The sequence below is a fragment of the Porites lutea genome, chromosome 11, assembly GCF_958299795.1.
Source record: "Porites lutea chromosome 11, jaPorLute2.1, whole genome shotgun sequence".
Lineage (NCBI taxonomy): Eukaryota > Metazoa > Cnidaria > Anthozoa > Scleractinia > Poritidae > Porites > Porites lutea.
This window is the reverse complement of record NC_133211.1, coordinates 2235087-2245986: the sequence shown is the minus strand read 5'-3', so window position 1 is coordinate 2245986 and position 10900 is coordinate 2235087. Positions and strand designations below refer to the sequence as shown.

The 10900-nt window shown below is 39.4% G+C and overlaps 2 protein-coding genes across 2 annotated transcripts in view; one reads left to right on the top strand and one right to left on the bottom strand.

The window, feature by feature from the left end:
- Positions 1–1245: 1245 nt before the first annotated feature.
- Positions 1246–10643, bottom strand: LOC140952383 (armadillo repeat-containing protein 5-like). Its single transcript, XM_073401803.1, has 4 exons — positions 10380–10643; positions 10273–10303; positions 4385–6452; positions 1246–2847 (listed from the first exon to the last, which is right to left on the bottom strand). Exons 1-4 carry the CDS (start codon positions 10629–10631, stop codon positions 1893–1895), a joined length of 3306 nt encoding a protein of 1101 aa, XP_073257904.1. The 5' UTR covers positions 10632–10643; the 3' UTR covers positions 1246–1892.
- Positions 10644–10745: 102 nt separating this feature from the next.
- LOC140952391 (phosphotriesterase-related protein-like) overlaps positions 10746–10900 on the top strand; it is a 5461-nt gene continuing 5306 nt past the window's right edge. Inside the window, exon 1 of the mRNA XM_073401813.1 lies at positions 10746–10813. The gene's annotated coding sequence lies outside the window, so the exon portion shown is untranslated. The remainder of the gene's footprint in view (positions 10814–10900) is intronic.

Here is a 10900-nt window from a genome sequence, read left to right as displayed (position 1 = left end):
CCCCTCTATACAAGTAATTATCCATTTTATAGTGCTTAAAACAGTTTGAATTACCGGGTTAATTTTGGCCAATTTAAGCTTTGTACTGATATAGAGAAGAATACAGGACCTTCAGTTTATGTAGATGCTACAAAACAATTAATGCTCCATACTGTCAAGGAAATGTTACAGGATTTGGGGAAAATGGTGGACAACGATGTGTCGCAATGAGTCTGTGCGCTTTAATTTACAGTAAGATAACAAAGATTACTTCAGTTGATGATATGACTCAAAAAATGATTGTTGGTTCAATGATATTCTAGTCTGTCACTGCTTGCAAGACAATTTATGTTAATGTTAACAGAATTGCCAGGAATGGTTTCAGTGTTTGAGCAATTTTTCCACCTTGAAAACATGCAGTGACAGTTATACTTGTGACATCCATCACTACTGTATATGCCACTCACAGGTTACCGCATTTGAAACACTCTTGGCTTTGAACTACAACTCATTCATTTTAATGGTGGCAATTATTGGTGTTAGTATCTACAGCACTGAGGCTGGGGGATATAATGTATTTGATTCTCATGCTAGAGATATGTATCATAACAGTCATAGTGAAGGGACATGTGTATTGTTGGAAATACCATCCATGCATAAATTAGTACGATATTTTCAGACTCTACATAGGAATGAGGATATATATGAACTTAAAGGTGTACATATTGCCACCTTTGAACCTCATCTTTTCTCAAGTAATGTTGAAAATTGTAGTATATCAAATGTTAATAGTTACCAATGTTCCTGTAAACAGTGCTACCCTATAGCAGTTAATGCAATGTGTTACTCTCTTATTAATCCTTGTGGATACTGGACTTAAGGAACTTTATTTGCCCTTGTTAGTAACCGGAATACACTGTACAAAGTGATGGGTGTGAAAACCCATTTGTCAGTATCAGTGGAGCTGAGATAAACCTTACTCTCTGGGCCATAACCACTTATGTCATATGTTCAATTTGGCTCCAAGCATGTCTGCATTGAAGATGTGCATATTTTCAAACATTGTCGTGAAATGACATTATTTTTGTTGTGGATTGGGACATACTGTATAAGCTGTGTGGTTCAGCAAACACGTGGAGTGAAGGATTTGTCTTCTCTGGTAAGATATGATGACAACTTTCTTTAGCTGCAATAAGGCATGTTCAAAGTATCATACCATTAGTCCGACCACGCCCAAATATACGCTCACACAGCGTCTTGTTTTAGCTGCAATGTCAGTATATTGTTTGGGCAGGCAAAGGCTGATTGTTTAACATTCTATGTTTAGGTTGCTAAGGCCACCATCTTTGACTTTAAAACAGAGGACGATTGGGGAGTAGAAACAGCAGTAATGACCCTTTGGGGTGGGCACAAGCGAGAAAGAAGGAGCCAAGGAGGTGGGGAGAGGTGGAGAAAAAAAAGCACGTTTTTTCCCATCTTCTCTCTGCACCCCCTTTGACTTACCGCAACTCTTAGCCTGTGTCACAGACGTGATCGAGCCCCACCTAGTAACAGCTGTGAAGCAGCACCAAATCCTTTTTCTGGGCTCCAAATGGACTTAATGAGTAAATTGTACTAGAAGTGTATTTTGAATTTCCCTTCAACCTAAATGGCAAATCGACAATGGCTTTTTAAACAGGCCAATCATGGTGCATATACACGAATCCTGGTATACAGGTGGAGGCCCAGAACAAGGATTTTGGCCCTGGCTCGCAGATGGACTTTAACCCAAGCTTTAGTTATGTGTGTCACAGGCTACCCAACTCCCCAACTTTTCCAGAATTCAACACAGCAGTTGTGTATTCCTAAGCTGAAACATTTGAACGCCCAAGAAAAATTCCTCCACTGCACACTACTATATACTACTTGCGTCTTTACAGCTTTATGTTATTTAAGTGTAACAGAAGAAGTTGATACAACTGTTGCACAATATCTTCCTTGTCACTGCACAAGAAGAGTTCCTTGAACAAATGCATTCTGCTGGAAAGATCTGATACCTTCACCTGAAGAAGGTAACATAAGCAATGTGTGCATAGCTGTGGTGAATTCAAGCGAAGACCGAGGTTGCAAATTTGCACAACACTGCTAGTGTCAATTAAGTTAATGAGAAACTGCTCACAGACTGTTCTCAAACTGTCCAGCATGAATCTGTCTGAGAAGGCTAGGAGCTGTAAAAAGAATTCTAGTCTAGTGTTTGCAGTTTGAAGTTGACTGACATTTCTGTTCAACACTTGACAGTGTGAAACAGAGGAAGAAGCTTCTGCAGGTTGTTTGCTAGAAGCAATTGTACAGCCATATATGTGATGCAAGGCAAATTCAAAGACATTTGGAGAAACATCAGAAATCTGTATAACAGCCTGTGTAGACTCCAAATAACGATATGATAACATGGCTGTGAAATAATTAGATGCCATTTCCATTACTTGCTTGTGAGCCCTGATTACCGTTCCATCATCCATCTGGAAGTTCAAATCACAAGAAACAAGGCATTTCTCCTCATAAAAACATGACATGCTGTTGTGGAAATCAGCGACACATTTCTGTTTAACTAAACAACTGGTATCTTTTTTCATATATTTGACTTCATGCAATTTGCCCACGTTTCCATCAGAATGAACTGATCCGTGTGGTTTGGATTCACTTGATCTTCTGGAAAGACTTGCTTCAGTATCAACTGGGAACGTTACATGTAAATCATTTGCCAGAACTATCAAAGCTTCTATAGCAGTTGTGAAGGTCTCACTGTTTGCATGAGCTGACATAAGCAGATCACAAAACTTCAACAATCCTTTCCTTTCCACAAGCATCTGCTGTTTCAGTTTCTTGGTCCTAAAAAGGAGTCAACAATAACTTTAACTATAAAATGGTGAAATTCAAATACACGCACATGACTTGTATAAACTTGAATTAACGTAGTCACCTGCCTCAAACTGCATTATCTACTAATTATTTTTACCCTAGAGATTAGAGGGAAGGGAGTGCCTATAGGCTACCGGTAGCTTTGAATTGTTAAAATTTTCTCATTTCTGCGAGGTTAAGAAGTATAAAACGAAACCAACTGCATTGAGATTCAGGGATCAAGAATTCATTTCTTTTGTTTTATTGCCCTCAGCCTTGGAGACAAGTATAAATTTTGATAATTTGAAACTGGCCTATTGAGATGGTAAAATAAAGGAAGGAAATGACAGGGATAACCATGGCCTTGAGTGTCTGTCTCCCATATTAAAATAATAATAATAAATATTAGCTGATAGAGTGGTTAGAGAAAACAAGGCATCTCATAATTTATTGAAATAGTAAAATAAGGGATCAAGGGAGCCCTCGTAATGGAATGGTAGGGGGATAACTATGACATTGAGTCTCCCATATAAAAAAATTAATAATTAACTGTAAGAGTGATTGGGCCAAAAAGGCATCCTATATTGAAATGGCAGGGTTATAGTAGCTGTCGGAGTAGCCTCCCTGCAGACGTCCTTTGGGGTAATGAATGCGTGACAAACGAACCCCAAAGGACGTCTGCGGGGAGGCTTCTGTCGGAGGGGGTGCCAAGGGGTTTCCAAATCAAATCTGAATGTGATCACATTGGAAAGGGGCTGTCCCCATAATAACATGATGGTATCATCACAGCTAGCTGTGATGAGAGTCTGCCCAATGAAAGTAATTTTCCTAAAAAAATAAAATAAAATGAAAATAATTTTTTTGTGGGATCATTGTGGAAAGGGGATCTCCAATATTGTAAATTGCATTTTGGGACTTCAAGGGGTTTTCTTGCATTTAAAGGGTTTAGAGGTAATTGTTGGAGGGATGTCCTATGGTAGCTGTAGGGGAACCTCTTCTATATTGAAAAACTGTAGTAGGTTGTGGTATCAGGATCATTAGTCAACGGAACGATGTGCTAGCATCAGGGAGACCTTATTAGCAGAGTGCAAAGAAAGTACATGTAGTGGCCAATAGCCTGGGGCTAGTAGATTTTGCTACTGGGCTAGTAAATCCTCTTGTTAACTTGCACAATAGGCAAGTTGGGAAGTTCAAATTATAGAGGAACTGTATTAAATCGGTGCTCATAAAAAATCTTTTTGGGGGGCTAGTTGAAATGACTCAAGGCTGTGCTATAGCAATGCCAAGTGGCTCCTGGCACCAAAACTTTTGCTTCCAGGCAACTAAAAGTCTTGGATTTTTCATAGAATCCATGTGCTGGGCAGTACCCATGGAATTCACAGATTAAGAGCACTGAACTCCCTTCAATTTTTCTTACAGCACAGCCTTGTGACTTTTTGGCTTAGGTGTACAAGATACCGTAGGTACAGTTTGACTGAATGGCAAGCTGTAAAACTGACTTTCTTTACACCCTGAATAGTCTTGTTACCTGCATAAGAGAGGCAAGGCCAACACACACTCTTTGCACTCTTCATTTGATCCTTTAAGGAGCAAATTTTCAAGGACACCTTTTCCAAATGGAGTTTCCGCTTGGCTTGAACAAACCTCCAGTAACTGTTTCCCAGTTTCTTGACAGTAGCTTTGGGTAGCAGAAGATGCACAATGGTATGATTGACAATCATCAGGTTCAGAAGCTTTTTGTTGTTCAGGAGTACTGCATTCATGTCTGAGGTCAAGCAAGTTTGTGCAAGAGCTATGGCTGTCGCACAATACATGATCAGAAACTTGAGTATCCTGGTTTGCTGCTGTGTTCTCGGTCACTGCTGTTGCAGTTTCTTGGTTTTCATAATATATGCAGCACAGCTCATGGTGAAATGCTACAACAGCTCCATTCACAACTAAGGCCTTAAAACACAATGGATTTGACACCAAACAGCTAAGAACACGCGCACACTTAGGACCAGGATTGTCCACTACATGAAGGTAATGCAACAAAGCTTGAATACATGGTCTGTTCACCAGAAGAGAACTAGGATCAGCCATGTGGGAAATGCGAAATAACAATAACAAAGTGCTGTAACCAGGACTACGATGGTGATGACTTCCTCCATGTGTCCTTGGTGATGGGGGCTGAGCAAAACTTCCATTTGTCATAAAGTTAGGAGTCTTAGTGACTGTATTTTTGCCAGGTGTCATCAATGAATATTTTGATTCAATACTTGTGTTTTCCTTTTCAATTTGCACAATAAAAGGATCCTTTGATTGCTCACCAGTGCTATTGCTTGAGAAGGATTTGTTTTGTGATGGCGACATTATTTGGCTCGATGACAATACACTGGGATAACTAGACATCAACAAATTTGTACTGTTACCAGATGATGCCAGAGATGATATACTACAAGATGACGTACACACAGACACCAGTGATGTTGTGTCTGTCTGTCTTGACGCAAAACTGAATACAGACTTTCCAGATCCTACAGTGCACAAGCCAGGGGGAGGGGTAGTAGGAATGGGTGATGACTTTAGTTTCATTCTTCTCTTAAAATTTGAAAGTCTGCCACTTGCTTTAGAGTCTGAAATATGGATCTCCCTTGCTGTTTCCTCAAGTCTTTTCAAGAAACTTTCATCCATATTCTCTGCACTTGCATCGAAAAATGTTTCTTTAATGCTGGCTGCTCTTGGGGAGTCTGATGAAATGTCTGAAGTGAAAGACAACTGCTCAGAAAAATCATCATGACAATCTTCTAACTCATTCTTCGATGGCAAGTGGGATAGAACCCTATTAAGGTGACGGAGAAGAATTGGAACAAGATCTGCATTTATGAGAGTTTCCAAGGCTGGCTCACAATAATAAAAGCAGGTAAATGCAATTACAATCTTTTTCTCCAGAGACAATGTCATCTTCCCTGAAGACAAGATCTTCAGAAGGAGTTCTAGTACGCCAGATTCACACACTCTCCTGCGATTAATAGCCTCTCTGCAGCAAAAACAAATTCCTTCAATCACCTTGGCAGTGACATGACCTGGCTCTTCTCGTTTAAGTTGCTCAGTTAGTGCTTCGATTCCCCCTTCGCTGCCGATACAAACACGCACTTGTGAATGGAAAGCTAAGTTTGCCAGCATCAAGAGAGCTGAATGCCTCACTTGCCCATTATCACTGTTGGACAGATCAACAATGATTTTAACACCGCCATATTCTTGTACTTGCTGAGCAATTTCCTTGCTGCAACCTTTAGTGAGCTCAGCCAAAGTTCTGATACAGCAGTTCACCACAGAAGGTTTGTCCGACTTAAGAAGGTCCACGATGGTCTTCATGGCATCCAAATCCAAAACAGCTTGTTTTCTTTTTGCAGTTGTGCAGGCCATTCTTACTGCTCGTAACACTGACACTTGGCAGTCACTGTCAGAAGTCTTTATCAGCAGCTTCAAAAGTGCAGGAATAACTCCTAGCTCTTCCATAACAAGCACACTAAGTTCATCTTCAGCAAGATTGGCCAAAGCTCTAGAGGTCCGGTTTAAAATGCTCATTTTCTCTGCTGTTGTCAGCACACCAGCTGTTCAAAGAAGGGTGAAAAATAAGATTTAAAGGAGTAAATCACTTACTTGATATACATTCAATGTAATATGTACAAAGTAAATTATTTTTATCAGACTGTGCAAAGGCTGCCACCTCCTCATGCTTTTCATTCTATACGTTGGTTGCTAACAAAGGTATACCTGCCAACTCTCATGTATTATGTGTGAGTCTCACGCATCAGGGACAATCTCTCTCGCCAAACTCACAAATCTGGACGAATTGTTCTTTAACACACGATAAGGGACCATTCATAATTTATGGGGTGAGGGGGCTATGGGGATTTTTTCGCGGGAGCAGGAAAAAATATCCTACATCATTTTTCCTTAAATATTTTTTCTAGCCCCCCTGATGATGAAAGATTTTTTCCTGCCCCCGTCCCTCATTAGAGCTTGTGAACAAAGGTGAAATACCATAACCCCCCCCCTCCCTCTCTCTCTAACTTATCAGGTTCTGAATCTGACTTAGAATCTGATAACAATGGGTACAGTTGGCCGCTCGATACAACAAATACTAGTAGATACACAGAGAAGATAAAATTCGTATCTAAAAAGGACATGTTCTGTTTATCAACATCAATGAAATACCATATTTAACTCTTTATTCAAGGTGTCAGCATCAGGGGGGCGGGGGAAGCTACTTCCCATACATTCTCTTAAATGAAATCCAAACGATGTTCTCACAACTTGCAAAGCGATCAGCAAGGGTCTTGCCAGCGGATTTGTGTACTGATCATGCGCATTGCGTCAAAAACTATAGATCAACCGTCTTGAGAAAACACAAAAACATGGCAGTCGAAGGCGGGACTGTTTCTCCCTATTATATTTTGGTAATTCGCAAATTTATTGATTTTATGTCGCTTTTCAGACATAGTGTGTGGTTTTCTTTTTCTGTTAAACAATTTCCCTTTACAGAGTTTGGAATATGTAACATAAAGCTAGCTCCGTATAGCTGCTAAGAAAAGGCCGCCGAAGAGTTGAGCTATCGAGCAGTGTTTTGCTGCAAACCTTAGGAAAGTTAAAGTCGCTTCAAGGTACAGAACTTTCAGTAGTAGTTGTGATTTATTTTAGGATCGTTTTGAATTTTAACTTTGGATTCAAGGTGTTGACTGATCGAAATAAACGAAGTGAAATGTTATGAAGTGTTTATTTTTATTCAGTCATGATGTGTAGAGCAGTAAGCTCATATTTATAAAGCTTTCTTGAATATACTTGCTTCCGATAAATTTGACACTTGCTCCAGTAATTTTTATCAGCATCAAGTTATCCTTGCCCGGCAAAAACGATGTAACCTATAAATAAATCCATCGAGCGCATTGTTGTTGGTTAAGATCTAGCACGGTTGCGTTATAGTTTCCCCCGCATTTCAGTACCAAAAGACAAATACGATATGCAAGAAAACCAAAGTTGTATGATATAATTTTTTCAATTTTTTAAGCATTTCTGATTTCCCCTGCCGGTTCGCTTCAATTCTTGCTTCTAAAATATTTACTGTGGGAAAAATACTGTAATTATCCGCTGACCACCACACTGGGTGACCGCTTTGCAAGTTGTGAGAACATCGTTTCTCGGTCCCAGACCTCATCTCTCCCCCCCCCCCCCCCGCCTGGTAAGCATTATCACAAACAAATTTTGGACCAAACACGGCATGCATTTGCAAGGGGTATCCATGGTAACATGTTATTTTCACATGTGAAAAAACCACCTTTTTGCATGGGAGGTCACCTGATATTTCATTGGAGTTTATATAATAATCATCAATCTCCTATTTCAGTCTCCTAATTTCACTCTGTTAAATGTTGAAAAGTGTTCGGATTTCACTTGGCATTTACAGGAGCCCATAACCCGGAGCGTTCAACCGCCATAAATTCGTGCAACGGCGTTTTCACAAGTGAGTTTATTTTCAGATAAGCTTTCCCCGCGAAAAATAACTGTACATGTTCCACGAGGTCAATTCCTCTATTTGATCGTCGTTTAGACTGTTTGTAGCTCGCTTGGACCTTTTCACAGTCGGTTATTTCGAAGATGATTTCGATTTAATTCCCTTTGCGTGAATTATGCGTTGTCGCCGATGAAGTAGACGTCCTGGCTAGGTTTTGCAAATCTTACTTTGAACTGCTAGTTTCCGTGTAAATACTGAAATTGTCGCTTGAAGTGCTCTCAGAAGACTCTTCTGAAGATTTCTCACGTGTGCCCGCCATGGTTTTTTCAATGTCAAGGAGTTGTCCTAGTTACGTATTAAAAGTTTATCATTGATAAAGCAATTGCTAGTGATTGGCTTTTCGAAAGCAATTCGCGGGAAAGGCTTATCTAAAAATAGACCTACTTGTGAAAACGCCATTGCATAGGCGCAGTATGGAAGTTAGACGCTCCAGGTTATGGGCTCCTGGCATTTATCAATAACTTCTTTAAGGGGACCCAAAGTTTCTTTGTTAAAATACGTCCCTAAACCGGGTCGATTATCAAAGTAAGTTTTAAGTGCCCCCCTATACAGAGTACCAATTGAATTCTGATGCCTCCCCTGAAATGTTTTGGATGAAAATTAATGCCCCCTCCAAAATTAATTCCCATAGCCTCCCCCAAACCCATAAATTATGAACGGTTCCTAAATAGTGAAAACTCAATTCAATTCAATTCAATTTCCACAAAAATGTTCCAAAGAGATGTGGAATGATGACTTTGTGTCCAAACAAAATAAATACACGCCAAAATTGTAATCTTTTAAATAGCTTCTGAAGTGTTCAAAGGTTATCAGAACATCTTTGTATGTTTTTCAGAAATCCCGTTCAGGACAAGGCGCAAATCTCATGCATTCAACTAAGAAAAAGTTGACAGGTAAAGGCGAATCTTTGTTTACACTTTTTGCCTCATTAACATATGCTTATCACTATCTGATGACGCTTATAAAATAAAAACTCTGAACATTGAAAGGGCATAAGAGTTTCAGTTATCTCTGAAAATTTGTCAGCCTAATACACCAAATAGTTTCAGACAAATTCTCTTCTAAAAACTCCAAATTTAACAGAGGATATATGGCTCATTAACTTTTTTGCCACTCAGCAATTTCGCATTTTTTGATAGCTGATATTTCCTTCAATATTGCTTGCAAAGAGCTGAAAATTGCACAAATTGCTTAACTTAATCAGCTCTTTCAACTTTTGCATTTAGTTTATATATACGGCCACGGCTTCTATGAGTTTAGTTGTATGCAAATGAGGAAAAATGTAAACAATGACGTCAGCAAAGATTCGTGAATGTGAATCTTGCGACAAAGTGTAAGGGTCCATGAAAATGAGAAAGAGGAGATGTGAACTACTTAGCCACTTTCTACTGTCCTTCCAACAGTCTCCTTTGCATGCAAATGTACTTTGCAAGAGAGACAAGTGGGAGCAATACAGGTACAAAGGGCAACTAGAAGTTTAGAACATGAAACTTTGTCTCATTGTTTTTTTCAAAACTTTTCTTCCTAATCCTGTTGTACCTGCACGAAAATGGCTGATGGTTGTTCAGGCAGAATCTAGAACTGGAGCTGTTATTTTCATACGTGTATCGTATGCTAAGGCCGGTGATCTGACAGCAGACTTTTTTTTTTTTCAATCAAATAATTATTATCTGTAATCATATCACTGAAACAGCTGCAGAATACTACTGGGGAATGAAAACGCTCTCACTGTTTTATTTGCGAAGTTATTGTCCGTTTAGGGTCCCTATAAACGACATAGACAAAGGATCACATCAAGTAATTAAGCTTAATTAATTATTCATGATTATAATGATCGAATATCTTATTAAATCACTCACCAAGTGTAGCGATGCCGTCCAATCTTCTTACCTACAAAAAAAAGGAATGAAAAGTAGTTACATTATAATTTAGCACAGATTTGCATGTTATTTTAACAAACACTAACCTCCTTTCTACACTGTTCATCCAGAACACAGTTTGCAAGTGTACTGAGCGCCATGTCAACAACGGTGGTGTTTGGCCGCTGTATAAGAGCTAAAAGCCGCTTTAAGCCTCCTTTCAAGCCAAACAAACGAACATTTTCTTTATTTTTGGTCAGTTTTGTTAACGCTATCAAGGCTTTTTTAGTTTTTGAGTCAAATTCAGAGTTTAATTCCAAGATCAAATTCTCAATATACTTGGTCTCACTGTCGGCCATCTTGCACTTTTCCCAATGCGCGGTGTATGATAATTTTACAACCCATCTGCGCATATATACGTGTCGCCGTCACGTTATGTCACGGGAGATAACATCATCACGCACTCAAGCCTGCACTCACGCATTGAAAGCCTTCGTTCCCCGCGATTACTTTTTTACAATTTACGAGTCGATCGTCCGAGGTATGTACATTTTACTTTCAAATTTGAAGCTTAAACGTTTGTGGAATAAAGTTTTACAGTAATCGTTATTCCAGGAGCGCATGAAAA

What these genes read in the sequence shown, in the direction of transcription:
- LOC140952383 (XM_073401803.1), bottom strand. Translation starts at nt 10,631, where the DNA reads ATGGCCGACAGTGAGACCAAGTATATTGAGAATTTGATCTTGGAATTA. An exon ending in ATGAACAGTGTAGAAAGGAG is followed by an intron (nt 10,304 to 10,379) that starts GTTAGTGTTTGT and finishes TTTTTTTTGTAG; the next exon opens with GTAAGAAGATTGGACGGCAT. An exon ending in GGACGGCATCGCTACACTTG is followed by an intron (nt 6,453 to 10,272) that starts GTGAGTGATTTA and finishes TTCTTTGAACAG; the next exon opens with CTGGTGTGCTGACAACAGCA.